Here is an 18,408-nt window from a genome sequence, read left to right on the forward strand (position 1 = left end):
AAATACAACTGTGTTCTGCTGTGGCTGCAGTATATTCGGTGTATTTAGGTGTATTTCCTACTGGTGTAAGCTCCAACACACACACCTCTGGGTATGTCTAAAACGGTGTTTGTTATCACACTGGTTTAGAAATAAAACCTTTTAAAGTAAATCAGTGACAAACTGATGAACCCAGCTGATCCCAGCTTACATTGAAAAATGGAGGCTTCTGCTGCCTGTTGTTGGACTGAAGTAGCTGAACTACTTGAGATTTACACCGATAAAAGCCTGAATGCAGGTAAGACAAATAAACCCACCTTGAGTTACTGCTTTCTGCCTTTTAGCCTGAAACAGGATTACCAAGCCCACTGAATGTATCTGATCTATTTTCATCTTTTAAACACAACTGGTTTTCTCCAAAGCATAACTTGCCAAATGTGACTATTTGATGATAAGACACTGTGCAGAGTTGGCTATGAATGTTTATTAACATCACATGGAAATCTGTACTCCAGAGAAGACAAACACGAGGCTGTCACCATACCTACAGAGTCCAGGGAACCAATACAAGCTTTGTAGGCTTCTTCTTTGCAGCAGTTGAGTGGCTGATGTTCTCCTTAAATTCTCCTCCTATACAGGATCAGCTCAAGTATCAGCACCTTATTAATGATTTAACTGAAAAAAACCTTTAGTTAAGTTACTATTGATCTGGATTGACTAAAAAGGCAGAAGATGACCAGGATGTGGGTTCTGACTTCCAAACACAGACGGTTCTGATGTTTTTTGCAGCACCTCGTGGCAGGGGCCAGAGCCACAGTCCCTGCTCTCCAGTGCCTGCACAGGTTACACCTTAGTTATTCAACCAATAATAAGTGAAATTCCAACCATTGCATAAACCAGTCATTCTTACAAGCACAGTCAAGGGCATGACAGTAAACAAAGGTGATGGTTTCCAGAGAGCCCTGAAAGCCTGGGCTGAAGAGCACGACAAATGCAGCGATGGGACAGCAGGGAGAGCACGGCCGTGGCGGGCAGCAGGGCAGGAGGCAGCAGTGATCTGTGTCACCCCAGATGCTTCTTTTCATGTCAACCTCCAGAGCCCAGCAGCACTGTCTGAGAAGAGGCATGAGGATGGAACAGGAGAGTATCATTCAGCCTGGCAACTGCATTTTCTCCTGCTTAATTCTTCCTTTGATTCCAGAAAACTTCAGCTGGCACACTCTGTTCACCCTCAGAACAGGGCATTGTAAGGACTGAATAAAGGCTTAAACACTCTGCTGTCATCATCAAGGTTTTCAGACTAAAGACAACAAATAATACTGTAAGTTGAGGCAAGTTTTATTTAGACTGTACAAACAGGGCATTGGGGAAAAAACACAGTGGCTTGATGTTGGGACCAGTTCTATGAATTAAGTGGAGTAAGAAATTAAAAAGGCACTAATCTTAAGAAAAGACACTCCGTATATTCTAAGAATATAATTCATTTAATACTGTTAATCTTATAGCACAAAAAATAAAACAAGCTATAATCCCCAAAATAAATTTTAAAAGCTTACACTTAATATTATTGCCTGAAGATCATGGTCTTTAAATTACATATTGTGTTTAAAAGTTTACACAGTGAAGACTGTCTCAAATACAAGGCCACCTTTCCCACTGCAATAATTGTATCCTTGTCCCAAAATACACTTTAACACAAATAAACAGAAAATGACAACTATACAGGAACGCTTTCACTGGTCCCAAAAGGCAGTCTTTTAGGCAGGTCTCACTTTCAAATGCAGGTATTGAGGAAAATGCTTGAAAACTGGTCTAGAAAACAAAGGCAGCCCACTCATTCCCAGGATGTTAATACAATATAAAAAATTACTTTACAGGCACATGAAATGGCACAAAGAATGCTGTTTTTCCCTTTACAAAAATAATGCTCAGGCTCTTCAGAGCCTCAACCCAAACAGGATATTCCCTTTTGTTTATTCTTTCCCAATTTGTAAACAATCATGAATTAAATAAGCGCTTATCCAGTGATGGACACTGATTAAAACAGTTTTCATTCAAACTTTCAGACTTCTCAGAGGCTTCAATGTCTATATACACATGTACACAGCAGGAGGAAGCCAAGCCTTTCGTGATAGTTGACTACTGTGGCACCAGGTCATTACACCAGCTCCCAGTTCCAAAGCAAGCACAACTTTAATGGTGCATAGATTGAAGCCATCACTTGTAGAGGCTCTCATGCTTCATATCAAGGTTACCTTACACGCCCAAGAACATTGACACTGATAGATTATCACTCAGATTTAGGAGGTTTCATAAAACGACAGCACATGTGTAAGCAAGCGACAAGCAATTGAGAATCCAGAGTCCTTCAAAGAGAAACACACACTGATCCAACGCAGTCTTTATATGAAAATACTTGTCTCATAGTAAAATAGCCAAGACACATTTTGAAGCAAGGTTACAATCAGCTTAGGTTGGTCAGTATGCTACATTGAAACCACATTTTACATACCTGAACCACACCGCTGCTACTTGGAGAAACACTGTTCATTCACGGCCTAAAACCAGGTTCATAGAAATTCAAGAATTCTTGTCTTTGCATCAGATACTACTACACACAAATGTTGCATAGTTTTGAAGATAAAATACTTTGCTTTTCTGCAGTATTTGAACATAATTAAACCTAAAACAATGTTTGTGTTCAAAGCGGACACCTTATTCAATGAGGGAATGAGTCAAAATGTTTATTTCAGTGAAAAAAATCAGGTTAAAAGTTATGTTCAAGATCTCAAATCTCACAGTATTTATTCACCACGCAAAGGAAGAATTTTACTATCAGTCTTCTGAAGAGCTGCCTGTAACTAGGTCAGGCCTGAAATAAGATTTCTCTGCAGCAGACTGAGTTTAGTGCAGTTTGTATTCAGAAGATGACTTTCAGTAGTACAATCTGTGTAGTAAACGTGCAGGTATTGTTGGGGCACAGGAAAAGCATGACCTTCTTTAGTTAAGAGAACTGCATAGCTTTTCTTTGCAAGACAAAATGTCAATGCCTATTGTCAAGAATTACAGCACCAAACACTTCAGTCAATGCTACTCTACTTCACAGTTAATTTGGTAGTAAAATGCTCTACAAGAACTTCCAGACTGTCAGCAACTTGATCAATACTACAGAAAACAGTTAATAGATGAACGACTTCTTTAAAACCTGGCATTTTCAATGTTTTCTTGTGAATGCCATTTCTGCAGTTCTTCAGTGCCTTCCACCTAAGGATCTCATGGCACTCCCACAGCAACTACCAACAACGTGCATTTATTAGGATCAAGAAACACAAATCAACAGGAAAACATGCTGGAACTTAAGACAATGTTTGTATCATTAGACATTGGTAAGAGCTGATGACATTCTGCAGGTGTTTGAAGTTTCTCATTTTGCTAAGGCCAACAGCCTTCCAAAGTTGAAAAATGGGAGCTGCTGTTTTCCTGCCAGCTTCCACACTGGACCTCTGCCTTAACCAGGCTGTCTGAAAAGGGAGGTTGTGTAGCTGTGTCTTTGCAGACATGTATTGTGTTAATTCAGTGTTCCATCATTTTGAAAAGAGCATTCCAGTTCACCTCTGACACACATTTGAAGAAGGTGGCACACGCTGTGCCTGCACTGCCGGCGGAGCAGGGACAGAGCAGCGCTCAGGGACACAGAGAGGGAAGGGGCTACACTAACAACAGGCACCCCTGTGGCCTCCAGCCCCAGCGTTATCACACCGGGAACACAGGCAGCTGACTCCAATTAACCGTTTGCTAAAGGATGCTGGGAGGGGGAGGCACCTGGCTCATATAGAAACCAGAGCCAATGCCTCAGGAAGGGTAAAAAAACAAAAGATGTCAGCATGCAGAGGACTTGGGATACAAGCGAGGATAAAGAAAGAAGGCAAAAAATAAGAGGAAAGCAGCTCTAGAAGAGAAGCACAGCAACACAGATGCCCTGGTAAAAAGGTACTGTGCTTGAAAAGGAGCTTTTGATGAGCTTGAGCTGGCATAGCTAGGAAACTTTGGAGAGAGAGCAGGGAGCCTGCAGAGAAATGGATATAAAAAGGTCTTTAAACGTTTAAATAAGAGGATTTTATCGGTATTTACCAAGTTCTGTCCCACTCTTACTTTTCATGGCAATCTGACCTGAATACCAAGTAACAGCTTGGTGGCAAGCACTACTGTACTAGTAACACTACACTTTCAACACTGCAGAAGAGCTCTATGTACACCAGGCCAAAGTGTTTCCCCTTAAAGCTCGCTTTCTACAGTTAGTGCTTGCAAAAATCAACAGAAATGCATTAAATATGTCAAAACCAAGTCACAAGTATCAACCCCTCCTAGGTTGCCTTATAAATAAATGCCTCAGCTTCAATGCAGCTCAGTCAATGGTTATTTGCATTTAACACACACTGTTTCAAGAAGGTCAACAACAAGCTTAAGAGTTAACAGAAAACAGCAGTGTCTAATTCAACTGCTTAGAATATATAAGCTCCAATTATTGTCCTTTAAAGAAACCATCATTTTATATGTATTACCTTAGGACAGGTAATTTCAAAACTAAATCTTCTTCAGTTCTAAAATTGCATTTTTGTTGTTGCTTTTTGTTGGACAGTAATGCACGAGTTGTATGTTTTGACCTAAGATTAGGGCTCTTCCTACTGAGTAAGCCAGAAAAAGTCCATGGAAGTCTCAAGAGGAAAGTTTTTTTCCCCACACCTCTCTGCTATATTTCGGTTCAGTCTTCTCCAGCTTAAGGCCCAATAAAGTTTTAAAAGTGAAACTAAATTCTGGATGATGCAACTATGGTCTGAAGGTCAGGCAGTGACTTCAGCTGTATGTATTCCAAATGTATATTAAAAGAACTGTCAAACTGCAGCAAGCTGGAAAATGGGCAATGCTAGCAATGTGCCATTAAGTCATCATCCCACCTCAAACAATGCTAATGAGAGCCAGGAAAATGAAGCAGCAGTGTAAATTGGGCAGAGGGAGTCACTCGTTCTCATCTGGGTTTTGAGGGTCAAATAGTTGGACATGTGTGAAAGGGAAGAGCCCTTTTCGACCGTTGACTTCTCCTTCCCACTGCCCGTTTATGTTCATCCTCGTCACCTTCACAATATCTCCAACCTGTGGAATTGGAACAAAAAACAGCCTCATCACACATGGGATTCCCACCTCTGATACCAATCAAATGAACAACAGCACAAAGGAGCCCATCATAGGGAAAGGAATCTTGCCCTCTTCTTGGCAGAAGGTTCAGTTGCAAAGTTACTTTTACTGACTAAAATACCAACACTTTGTTGCTACACATAATAATGTTGTCTGTGCTCCTTCTGAGACTCTTAATTACATGTATGTTTATGAAGATTACTGAACTACACCTCTTTATATGGGAGAGCTTACAGCTTCATGCAACAGTATCTTTAGCTTAGATATAAATTCACATCAGTAAAGCTACCATCAGTGATGAGTCACATCCTTTCAAAAGAGCACAGTACTGGGACTAGTACAAGCAGCAGCTGACTTAAAAGAAATGTAGTTTTTCAAAGGGAGATTCCTAAGGCAAAGAGACCATTACTTGAAGCTCTAATTCTGATCATCACAGTCCAAGAACCTTCTGTAATTTTTAAAATAATGATACACTTCCAAAGTGGGGCAAAGCAATCTCAAACTTTTTTCTTTTTTTAGTAGCACATGTCGATTCTAGCTTTATTTGTGGTTTTCACATCTACTTCCTGTCAAAGCATTTGAAGCAGGAATGATGACATGTCAGGCCTTTCCTACCATGACTATTCTCTTCCTATCTGGCGGTGAAAAATGAGAGAAGTCTCAACTATAATCAAGCAAGAAACAACAGCCCAAATGATGATAAATTATACTCTCTTACTGTTCAACACTTGTATTTAATCTGGATTAGGACAATTCACAAAGTGAAATATCCAAACTTATATTCAAAAGGAGCATTTAAGAGAAGCTAAATACTCATTCTCCCTGAGATGCTTCTGGAGAGCTGAACCTGTGGTCTATTACAGCAGCTAACTTTCCCCCTCCCTTCCTGTTTACTTATTTGTCTCCATGTGTTAACTACAGTAAATACTAGAAAAGTGACATTAGCAACTAAAAATTAATTTCACACAAAGTAGAACCAGCCTATGACCAATGCCCAACAGTTTGTAAGTTTCTTTCCCAAACTGGCTCCAAGCTCTTTGTGTTTGAGACTCAGTTACCAAACTACTGCTGTGAAATTCAAAGGAAACTAGCTTTAAATTTAAGGAAAACCAGACATTGATATAGTATGTAAAGCAATTTGTCTACATTTTCTAAACAGCATTAAAATTCAGACCAGATGCAGATAGGCCCTTTGCAAACATCCTTACACTCTTCAGGTGAGACATGTATATTTTATGTTAAAGCCCTGAGTTCACACAATGATGTGCATGTCACTAGGTGACTTGTGGCCCATTTAAACCATAACTGTAACAGGTATTTTTGAGGATCACATAGAAGCAAGAACCCTTAAGTGAAATTTAAGATGCTATAATAAACTTGCTGGCAGTCAGTCACTCAGTGTTATGTCTCTTAAAATTTGTTGAACTTTGACACTATTCTCAGAGATTTAAGCCTTATGTGTTGCTTTGCCTTCCCTACTTTTTCTCCACTGCTTTGGATGTCTGTGTCCTGCCTGCCCCCCTATTTGAGACTTGGAACAATTGTAATCTTGTGCTTTTGAGAGAGCAGAAAACCCTTTGAACTCCCTCAACTTCTTAGGATATAATTGAGGCCATGTTGTTTTCCTAAATGGGCATCTTTATATATGCTGTTCTAAACTCAAACATGAAGCCAGCAGACAGAATCAAGCAGTTAAACACTGCATGTACACAGACTTCACCCAACTGCTTTTTATCTCTCCAGGGCCTGCTGCAGCATGCTCTAATTGTATATTTGCTAAAAAGCACAATTTGTCAGACTTATCACTCAAGAAAGCTTTAAATAGTAACAAGATGACCTGAACAGGAACCTAGCAAATGTCTCTAGGAAAAGGCTGATAACATCTGTACTCAGTGTTACATTGCTGCATTTAAAGAAACCTTGAACACAGAACTAAATTTCAAATTCTAGACCCAATCTGAGGAAGATGCAGCCAACATCACAACAGTTTAAAGCAAAGTTGCATTTCCACTACACCATAAACCAAACCCACTCTCAAACCCTTTCATCTTTAAAATAATCTTTTGAATCAAAACCAGGAGCATTTTCTGAGAGTCTGACAATGTAATTCTGTTCATGTGCTGTAGAGATCAATCTCTTATTCATTCTGAACCTCTAGAACAGATATTCTTCAACTTGGTTCTGAAAGACTTCACAATGTGAACAGGTTTGGACATTTTGCTTCAGCTGAGTGAAAAGAATATTTAAAATATGTCTCCTATTGCATTGCAACAAACTGCCCTGCAGATTAATGATGTAAAATGTTCTTTATGCTGCTGGGTGGGCAAAGCTGCTGCACCCCAGCATCTGCCACTAAAGAGAGCTGGCTGACAAAACTACTCAAAACATACTCCTATATGCCAAGAACCACTGGAATAGTTAATTAAGTTGCAATAATTTTCTATTCTTTTTGAGAGTTTTTTCGTTTTACTTAAATGAAAGCTGCTGAATATTCTTTTTGTGCTATATTATTTTAAAAATTTAGTTTCTCTGAGAAGACTAAATTAAACAGCATGTTGAAATAAGATTTTTGGTGCAGGAACCTTGATTTCATGCTAGACTAACTGATGGATCTTATCTTAAAGACCTTAATTTCAAAAATGTCCAGAAAAATCTGGTCAACTAGACCCCAAGTAAAAGCATCATTTTATATATATAATATATTTATAATATATATATATATTTAATGCCTTTCAAAGTATCTATAACATGGTTAGCTGAGGTGCAACCTCCCACTAAAATTATTTAATACACTTTTTCTTCAGAGAATATTTTAAGACAGTCAGAAGAATTGTCTTATGATTAGGCACAGGACAGTCAGGAGACCTGGTTCTATTCTCATCTCTGCCACAAACTTCCTGTATGACTCTGGACAGCTAATAGCCCTTATCTATAGATGAGGAGAACACTTCCTTAGACTCAGCATCTCTCAAGTTAATTCAGTTGTGAAGCACACCAGCATTGCTGGAATGAAGTATCACTGCTGAAATGAGTAACACTTCTGAAATGCAGCCACTTGGTTACACCCAAACGATAAAAATCAAAATGTATTTTAGATAACATCTTTCATTATATCCTTGTTAGAGCATGAATTCAAAGCCCTGGGGAAACACAAGCTGTGGAACATGCCAGTCAGAAAGGTTACTTCATTCACTCTAGACTCTTCCATACCTGCCTTCCATTTGAAGCTGATTCATACTCTGCAAGCCATTTTAGTCAAGCAATTCAATGAGCTTTAGAGATATTCCAACAATTGTATGTTAATAGTTCTATGGCTGATAAAGTTCTGGAATAGAAGTTTAAGGAGATAAAAATGCATTAAAATTCTAAACTGCCATTTTAGCCCACTGGGTCAGTGCTATAGAAAACATTGCTCTCTGGAATCTACAGGGTGCTGAATCTCAGTCATTATCCTAATTAGGGTCACAGCTCACCTTCTTTGGTTACACTAACATGAATACCAAAAGAGTTGTTCAGGCCAGCTGCCTGTCTGGAGAAGAACAGACAAGGTCCAACACTGAGAAAATACCTGATACCCCACTGCCCTCCAAGTGAGGAGCTACACAAGAGAGGCAGAGTTCAGCCACTCTAAAACAGGACAAAAGGACACTGAAGGAGCTGGTGCTCTGTGTATTGGAAGATCCAAGAAAACACCAGGCTAAAAGCACAGCTTAATTATCCTTCACTTCTGGTGTTCTGGGCCAGAACACAGCTGATGCCTAAACAGTTCAGAGGAAAAGCTTCATCCATTCTTGAGGCATGAAAGGAGGTTCAAGGGCAACACAGAGATGTGCAAGTGCTGGATGCAATTAATCTGGCCTCACCTAGGAACAGATTAAAACAAAGGAACTTTGCATTTCACCAAGAGCCAGGAAAATTGTCAGAGCAGGGGTTGCAGCACCAAAAAAGTGCTGCTTTTCATTATATGGTGGTAGCCCATCTCCTACAGATTATGCACTGTTATGACTGTACAGAATTTGGAGAGTTCATTGTCAGTTCAACAACTACAGCCACTACAGCTCCCTGATCAACAGTTCACACTACATAAATATAGGATCAATACTCTGCCTAAAATCCAGACTTTGTGGGTTAGATGCATTTTAATTTTTAACACAGCAAGGCTGAGTTTCCTTGGCTAAAGAAAAACACAATGCTTGTTGTCTGCTGAAAGGAGTAGCCTAATTTCCTAATTAAGAAAGTTCTACTGCTAGCACATTTTGGCCTACTTGTCTCAGCTTTCCTTTGAAAAGGGAAAAAGTTAACTGTAACCTAATTGTAACAAGCTCAAGAGAAATACTGTAAGTCAGTTATATAATTATGGTGGATGGACATTTATTTCACCAAAACATTACAGTCACAGGTTAACTCTGTACTAGCAAACACACACATGTGTGATTGCTACATCACAAAAAGATAAACTACTTAACATGCTGGCACAAGTCTATAAAAAGCCAACACTGGTATAAAAACTTTTAAAAATACAGTGCAACTCTAGTTCAAAAAGAAAAAGAAAAAATCTTTGATTCTGTAACACTGTCAGGTGAAGTGTGGAGATGGACTCTAGGACCACTGCTACCTTCAAAATTAACTATGGCACTGAGTAGAGCATTGGTGATATGTTTAAGAATCATTTTTTAAACACAGCAGGTATAAATCTGGTGGCTGCTGCTGTCCGCCTTACCCTATTTCATTCCATTTTATCAGTGAATACAGAATTTGTTGTTCATGTCCTGGTTAGAGCTTGTCAGTTTGAAACAAGGCTTCATGAACACACTATAGCTAACAGCTACAGGCTACAGAATTACAAGTTTTTAAAGGCTGGGAAACCTTTCAGGAAGACTTTGCTGCTGTGTATCACAGTAACAGTGCCAAAAAGGCTCTGCTCTTACCAAATCCATCACCTTCTTAGAGTGTAAGTGCTTTGAACAGGGGATTGCCCTCCTTGTTTTCCCATAGTGATCAGCAGGATTGAAGATTAGCAGTGCATAACCCTGTGGTGCAGAGCTTTGGACCCAAGCAGCACAGGACACTGTAACCCTGTCCTTCATACCCTTCCTCTGCAGCACTAGAAAGGAAGGAAATAGCTTCTTGGCAGCAGTACACAAGTAAAGAAACAGACCTGGCTCGTTGGCTGTTGAGCTTTTCGGTTAGGGGGTGGGTTTGGTGGTTTTTATTTTTATTTTGTAGTTGCTTGTTTAGTGGTTTGGGGTTTTTTAATGCAGTATCCATCAAATTCTACACATACTAGTAATGAAGTTAGTTGTAGTGAGAAGCTACAAACTTCAATCTGTAGAACTTAATGTTCATTAAAAACATTAAATCTGAGCTGCCAAAGTAATTCAACAGACAAAAGCCTATGTAAATCTTAGAAATACATGTAATTTATTGTAGGCTTTACTAACAGTTCCTTGCAGGTGCAGGGAGATGCACAAAATTACATGTACCACCAGCTGTAAGCTTTGACATAGTGTCTGTACTTACAACTACCACTTCAGCCTATAAACAGATTATAATTTAATTTTTTATTTTAGAGAATAAAAGTGGAGCACATAACACAATAGGATCAAGTTAACACTCACACATCAGTAACTTCATTAACACCAATACTGTTACCCAGAGAGGCTGTGAACTCCCCATCCCTGGAAGTGTCCAAGGCCACACTGAATGGGGCTTGGAGCAACCTGGGGTAGTGGAAGGTGTCCCTGTCCAGGGCAGGGGGTGGAATGAAATGAGCTCCAAGGTCCCTTCCAGCCCAAATCATTCTGTGATTCTGTATAATGCTGAATAAACTTAGCCTGGCAAAAATAAACACCCTATTGACTAGTATCTTACAGAAATAAAATTGTAGCTGCTCTTAAATTGTCATACTTTTAAATTTATCAGTTGAACCCTTCATCTTTATCCAGCCTATCAGATCTTGTTTCAGATTTTCTGTAGAATAGTCACTTGATCATTTATATTTTTCACATAAAAAAATAAAAAAAAAAACTAAAAAAGCTTGCTTACAAAACAAACTTCTCTGTATCAGGCAATAAACTTTTATCTCTTCTTAAAGAAAAATTCTGTCAGCTTCTGTAAACAGAAACACTGGACTTGCAGGCAGGGAGCCTGTCCCATTTTCAAGCTGAACCAGGAAGAATGACATTGCTCCACTTAAAAGGAAGTTGAGCAGATTACTATGCCATGGCTTTATTTACTCCAGATGCTATTCTCTTCCTTTTAAGTACTGTCTGTGTGCTGACCACACAAGGCTACAGCCAGCAAACACATATTTTGTTCTTCATATTGCTTTATCAGATTAAGTGAGATTGCACAATTAGTAACCTTGTAATTACACTCACAAGGTGTCCTACCTGTCCAAGCTGAACTGCCACTTAGGCTACACCTATGCTGAGAGGCAGAACTATCAAACAGTATTTTTATGAAAGAACACCATTAACTTTCTTCCCCAAAACACAACTTTGTCCAACACAACTTTCAGTGGTCTTACAATACAGAAGTTTCAAATGGTTCAGTTTATTTACCAATGTGTAGATCCCTCACAAGGCTGGAATTAAATATTTTATTAGGGTCTTGCAGGTGTTTGGCAAACTAAAGGAAAACCATGAAAATCCATTATTCTTTGAGAAGAGCCCGTGTGACAAAAAATACTGCTGTAATGAAATTGCTCAAGTTCCCTATGCATGGTTAATATGGAGAAGCTGCAATTACTGATTTCAAGGAAAATGTAGAGCAGTTCCCAGAATTCTGCTTCTGAAACCTCTTGAGGAGCCACAGTGTGGATGAGGTACACTTGAAAAGAAAACACACTGCATGGGAAGACAAAATATGCCAGTGTTGAGAGACACAAAAACATGAGGCAGTAAGTGATCAGAGGATGAGAAGAATCTCTCAAACAAAACTTCAGTAATTTGAAGGTTCAAACCATGTCTAACTTATTTGTTGGCCAGGGAATTAATCCTACTGGTATCCTAGAGTAGCTAAACTGATGGGGTTAATTAGGTCACTTAAAGGGCAAGGCAGAAAAGTCTGTATGTGAGGACCAACCTTCCAAGTGGTTCTGCTACCCTGCAGCAATGCAAGTTCCCTGAAGTAATTCCATGACACATTGATAACAATGATAAATTGATAAATCAATTGCTTGCCTTGCTTTGCTTTCAGAAGAATGAGTAGTTCTGGCAGAATCTTCTGTACAGTGCAGTTGGTAGTGAATTTACACTTTGTTCTATGAAAATTTTCACACATTGCTCATAAATAACAAGCTGCTGGATTTCACAAGACAAAGAAATTCCAGTGATTCATATTTAACTTTTAACCCCATAAGAGTAACCACCTGTAGAAGACTTAAAAATACAGGAGTGAAACAATTAGGGTGAGCACTCTGAATAATGGGAAGTCACAAATATATCCTTCCAAATTTCAATCAAAAATATCAGCCATAGGTAACAGCTTTAACTTGTAAAGCAACTGAGAAAAACAATAGGAAAAGTTCAGAAGTAGTTTGAAGACCATTATTATTTTACTTGTTAAAATGTTGTTGCTTCCTATGCTTGTTTGCTTGCATATGTTCCTGGAAGTATTGCAGCACACTCAAATTTCACTTTTTCCAGGTCAGAGATTTTTGAATGACAGGTTAACACGCCTTCAGTATCATCTACATATAAAAGTAACAATCTTAGTCTTCTGGACATAGCTTTGAAAAATTTCCAGTCAATCATTTATTCCAGTTGAAGTATGATATGAATTCTTTATTATTTACAGAATATTGCTCTAAAGTTTTACAAGATATCTCTAATAAAAATAAAATTAAAAATGCAATAGCAAGCACAGGAACTTGCAGCACTTTAGAGGTTACATTACACTCCTCACCCCCAGTTTAGATGTTAGGGTTTCTCAAATGTTTTTGAAAACCAAAGTAAAAGGGACTAGAGTATTTCTGATATAGTCTGCCCAGATTTCAGCTCTCAGCACAAGATCTTCAAGTGCATCTCACAGTGAGGATCAGAAACACTCAGTGTACCAGTTAGCAATCTTTACCTTTCTCTGGAGCATGCTGCTGTCAGTTCTTAGCCTGGAACTCTACAATCACTAATGAAACATCTCTTTCCTTCCCCAGGATTAGGTGGAGAAGCAAAGCCATACTTCAGCACTCTGCTACCCTTGTAACCTTTGCACAGTTGAACAAGCAAGAAGGGAGGGAAAACACAGGTCCTAAGATTACTTATTAGGTCACTTTTCTCAAAGGAAGTGGTACAGATGAAGCAATTCTTGTGGATATTTCTTCAGAATGTAACCTAACTTCTCAATTCCTTGACATAAATAAGCAGACTCCACATGAAGTCGTCCACACCAACTTCACCATAACAATTTTTACTTTCTTCTTTCACAGAGAAATTGAAAACTCTGAGACCAGAGGAAAAACTTACCTCTAATGCCAGTGCAGTCTTGTCATAAGCACAGGGTACTCTCTTTTGGACAGCTTTGGCATAGACTGGTCCATTCTGTGTGTTTGGCAGAGGATTGATGACTGCTCCAGGTGTGCTGGATACCGAGGGAAGGGGAGTTGCGGTTTGAGGCTGAGCATAAGCATGGGCAGGTTCTGGAATACCGTAACTGTTGGAATTCCTGTTGCCATGCTTCCCAACAGAAGGTCTGACCAGCTTTTCTACATAAGGAACAGGGATCATCCCAATGCGACCCTCCTTGTTCCTGGCACTCCACCACTGCTCTTCTGGCTTCTCCACAATGACCAGCAGCTCACCCTTTTTGAATGGCAGATCCTCGGCATCGTTGCCAGGAAAGTCATACAGAGTCCGAACATACTCCACGTTCTCTTCTGCACTGGACATGGCAGGGGCAGATCCAGATCCCATTGGTGGGCTGGGGTACCTGAAGATTTGGTAAAAGCAATAGCCATTGGTTTGTATTTCCAGTAACAAAGCTAACTACCAGGTCTGCAGTAGGAACATTACAGAGGAGTTATTCACTTGGATTTGGAACAACAGTACTGGCTTGGTAGCACTGTGAGGCATTTCATGAGTACCTCACACTCTCAAATACCCAAAGCAGGTTCCCCAGAAACCCAAAATACTCTATCATGGGATGCAGAAAAGTGGGAGAAATAATGCAAAATCTTCATCCACCTATTCTGGATTGTTGAGAAGATCTTAAATTAGTTCTATAGCTTAAGTTATGAGAGTAATGGTACAGAAAACCAAATTGAGACAAATATTTGGGTGATTGAAGTGCAAGGGCAATACATAAAAATGTGGCTGTGAATCTGTCCAAGAGTCCCTTGCCACCTCCAAAGTAATCCAAATAATTTTATTTTGTTTTTAACTTCATCATCCACTTCTAAAGAATTTGCTAAGTGCTAGACTTGAAGCACTGTAGAGGAAAAAGGGAACAAAAGTAAGAGGGTATGATATCTTCAGAAAGACAGTATGAAATATTTGCATCCACTGATAAGGCTTGGCTTCTATAAATATTCCTCTGCCTATTAACCATATTATCTTTAATTTATTTACATAATTTTTTATTACTATGTCCATCATTTGTCAAATACAGTCACTTTGTTGTCTGTAATAATATACAAGATTGTCCATCAAATGAGAATGCTTTCACTATTTTCATCATAAATGTTATACATTTTATTCAAAGCAGCTGTCAAAAAAACACCCCTTAATGGATATAGGCCACAGCAGATACTTATTATCTAAGCTATGATAGCAGGAATGCATGTCATTAGCCTACTTCACTTCTCTTTTGCTACTTGTAAAATATGATGGAAGTCAAATCCCTGGGATTTTTGCAAGATGTGCCAGAAGCCCCGAAGAGAATGAAATTGCATCTTTCAGACATCCTGCTGCAGCCAAAGCAGGGGGATAGAGGGAACCCTTGGGAGCAACTGCTCTGCATATGCAAGAGCTCAGGAACATCAGGATGGCCAGAGCTCACTACTAGAGATGCAAAACAAACAGAAAGTTTTAAATGGTCCATTTATAACTGTTTAAAAGTTTAAGATGTCATCTCCAAGATCTAGAAGTACTGTAGGGCTCTATATCGAAACCACCTTTCAGACTGTACTTTATGAAATTAAAAGAATGAATAGCTTTCAAAAGCACGAGCATCTGAGAGCAATGTGCCCAGGAAAGTGGTAGAGAAATAAGAATTAGCATAACAGCTCTGAAGCACATACCTGGCCACCCCTATTCTAAATCTAGCCCATTAACTAAAAATAATAATAATAATAAAAAAAATCTGGAAATGCTACCTTTCATCCTTTCTCTTGCAGCAGGAAGTCTCCTTTGCACAGAATGTAAAGCCATCAACCACACAATTGATTTTTCTCAAAAATCATGCTAAGTAAAAACACTAGTCAATCCCATTTGTAGCTCTATAAAAATTCTGTCAATTCACAGCAGGTTAGGTCAAATCTGTCTCTGGGCTGAGAGAGCAATATGCAACCAAAGCCTTGAAAACAAGGTGATACTAAAATGTTCACAGAACATTTCACACAGGATTCTAACAAATACCAAGTGTGCAAGTGCAATCGGCTCTAAGTTCTAAAGGGGTTTGAGAAAGTCAAGTCAATCATGGCCACAAATGACTAAGAACAAGTTTTTGCATCCAGTAAAGTTCAAGAGTATCCAGGTTGGAGAACAGAGATAAGCATGAAGGTTGCTTCAACATTAGACTTTTTTTTTTTCCTTCCCAACTCTCCACAAGTTTAAGCATGCATGTAACACTGGGCAGCTCCATTTAAACATTCCTGCAATGGTGAAATTGAATTTTTTTATATAAACCCATCTCTCTAGCCACAATCATACCCAAAAGGCTGCCAGCAGTTTGAAGAGTTCCTGAAAATTCTGCTTTTTGTCACATCCTGCCCATCACTCGACAGCTTTTCAGAATAACTTTTGAACACTTGAGTTTTTCAACTTGACAAGCTATTGTCAATCTTTGACAAGTGACTGACTATCATTAAGTACTGGTCTATGCCAAGGTTCAATTGTGATTATAAACCTCAAAGCTATTCTTCCCTCCCAAGAACTTGCTGATCTGCAAAACATAGTAAGATATGAAAATGCAGAATTCAGAAGTGAACCAATCTGGATTTATTTTTTTAATATGTCACTACTTTTCTCGTATTTATTTTCATCTCATTTTATCCAGAAGCCCAGAAACTTTGACAAAGTATACTGAGAAAGGCTTTATCAATTAAAAGTAAGGAACATGTTCTAGAGTTCTTCACAAGCAGTTTACTGATGCATGTTGCAGGTATGTCCCATGCTGGGACCAGGACAAAGAAGGAGCTCGTAGCCAAGTCACATTTTCCCATCCTCCCAGAACAGCATTTCTCAGTCAAGTGTATGGTATATGCAGATATGGATGAACAGTGCTATAAGCAAACTGTGAGAAATAAGTGCTCCACATTTTTTTGGTGCAGAAATACCACTCTAGAAGTTTGGGAAATGCTGCCCTAGAATGTATTAATGCTGACTTAACAGGGCAAAGCAGTCTAATCACATAAAAGCCAGTCCTATTGTAATCAGTGTAGGGATAGACAGCAAGCTAAGCTCAGAGGCTGTACTTCAATCACAGAGAAGACTGGCGAACCAGCTTGTCGACCACCCCTGCAACGGAGAGACAATACTAGAAGAAAAGGGTCACACAAAAAGGGTGACGTGCGACCACACCCTCTTTCAAGGCAATTACAGACCCTGGTAGAGGTGCACGATATCTTTACATAGAAGGTCAGCACAGCGACCACGGAGGATTTGACTGAAAGAGCAATACTTTTAATTGCCAGCGAGACCCAGAGTGTTAAGAAGCGCCAGTGTTAAAGACGAATGTTTCCTTAGTATTTATTCATAGCATCCACATGCAGTGCCAGGCTCCCGGAGCTACTGGGCTGGACTGTTGACACCTCTACAGGTCTCGCCTCCTCACGCCACCCGGGGCAAAGGTGGCGGTGGGTGTGGCGGGGGCGGGGGACACTCACCTGGGCGCGGGCTCGATGAGCGTGGTGGTGTCCAGGTAGTGGATCTTGTAGAACTCCAGCAGGGCGGGCAGGTGCTCGAACTCCTGGTCGCCGATCTTGAAGCGGCGGTTGGGCAGGGAGTTGATGATGTAGTGGGAAACGCGGGAGTTCTCGGACACCGAGAGGACGTAGTCCCCCGGGCAGGTGGACGAGTCCCGCACCAGGAACATGCCGTGCCGCTGCCCCTGCAGCCGCGTCTGCGCCTCCGCCCGCGACACCGGGCCCACGTACCAGCTGGAGCGGTCCGACGAATCGAAACGAGCGGCGGAGGACATGGCTCCGGGCGGGAAGGAAAGGGAGGGAGGAAGGAAGGTGAGGAGCCTGAAGGCCCAGGCGGAGGAAGAGACCCGGAGAAGGGGAGGCCTGAGCAGAGAGGCCTGGGAGGCGGAGCGGGCTGGGGGCGAGGGGGAAGCGGCTCGTGCCTAGTCCAGGAGAAAGGGAACCCAGGGCAAGGGGGATAAAGGGAAGGAAGCTGCGCGCCGCTGGAGGCGAAGGGCCGAGGAGCGGCTGGGGTGGGGCTGGCCAGAAGCGGCGCGCAGGGCCCCCGAGTCTCCCTCAGCGGCGGGGTGTGCAGGGCATCCTTCCCGCCTCTCTCAGGCCTGCGGGGCCCGGCCAGGCGGGTGACGAAGAGCAGCGGCGCCTGACACACGGGACAGGCGGCCCGTGAAAGCGGCGAGCGGAGCCGGCTCGGGGCGGGACAGCAGGCAGAAGCGCCGGGCGCCGCGTCCTCCCGCGGGTTCCTCCCCTCGCTAGCCGAGCTCCAAAATGGCGGCTGCGTCGGGCCGCGCGAACGCCGCCAGACACCGCCCCGCGCACGCGTCATGGCGGCAGCGGCAGCGCGGGGCCGCGCCCGCCTCAGGGGCTGGCGGCGGGGCTGGGCGGGGATCCGTGCCCCGGGGTCCCGGAGCCCCGTCCTGGCGTCGGGGGGAGCGGGAGAGCCGCCCCTGTGAGAGCCGCCCCTCGCTCGTTTGTCCGCGAGAGTCACTCAGGCCGGCCCCGGCGCACCCGCGGTCGGTGCGGTGAGTGAGGCGGGAGTGACCCCGCGCCTGCCGCATCCCCTCACAGGGCCGGGCTCCCTCGCTGCTGCAGGCGCGCTTTGACGCGGCTCACCCCCAGGAACTCCCCAGCCCTTGGCCTTAAAGTGTCTGAGGGGG

The 18,408-nt window shown here is 41.5% G+C and overlaps 1 protein-coding gene across 3 annotated transcripts; it reads right to left on the reverse strand.

Moving 5' to 3' along the window:
* Positions 1 to 443: 443 nt before the first annotated feature.
* CRKL (CRK like proto-oncogene, adaptor protein) lies at positions 444 to 18,185 on the reverse strand. Of its 3 annotated transcripts, XR_013776443.1 has the most exons (4): positions 17,216 to 18,185; positions 13,638 to 14,100; positions 13,249 to 13,378; positions 11,708 to 12,865 (listed from the first exon to the last, which is right to left on the reverse strand). XR_013776443.1 is itself a non-coding variant. In XM_079322854.1 (3 exons), exons 1-3 carry the CDS (start codon positions 17,527 to 17,529, stop codon positions 4,996 to 4,998), a joined length of 912 nt encoding a protein of 303 aa, XP_079178980.1. In that variant the 5' UTR covers positions 17,530 to 18,173; the 3' UTR covers positions 444 to 4,995. The 3 variants fall into 3 exon arrangements, 2 of the variants coding, with proteins under 2 accessions (XP_079178980.1, XP_079178981.1); XM_079322854.1 differs by lacking the exons at positions 11,708 to 12,865; positions 13,249 to 13,378 and adding an exon at positions 444 to 5,130 and having other exon boundaries at positions 17,216 to 18,173; XM_079322855.1 differs by having other exon boundaries at positions 11,708 to 13,378.
* Between the last annotated feature and the right edge of the window lie 223 nt (positions 18,186 to 18,408).

Source organism: Erithacus rubecula (assembly GCF_903797595.1).
Source record: "Erithacus rubecula genome assembly, chromosome: 19".
Taxonomy (NCBI): domain Eukaryota; kingdom Metazoa; phylum Chordata; class Aves; order Passeriformes; family Muscicapidae; genus Erithacus; species Erithacus rubecula.

Bases quoted from the DNA above. Each gene is read 5' to 3' on its own strand.
- CRKL (XM_079322854.1), bottom strand. From the start codon at position 17,529: ATGTCCTCCGCCGCTCGTTTCGATTCGTCGGACCGCTCCAGCTGGTAC. The intron at 14,101-17,215 runs GTGAGTGTCCCC...CCAAATCTTCAG, and splicing joins CTCATCGAGCCCGCGCCCAG to GTACCCCAGCCCACCAATGG. The intron at 5,131-13,637 runs GTAAGTTTTTCC...CCAATTCCACAG, and splicing joins AGACTGCACTGGCATTAGAG to GTTGGAGATATTGTGAAGGT.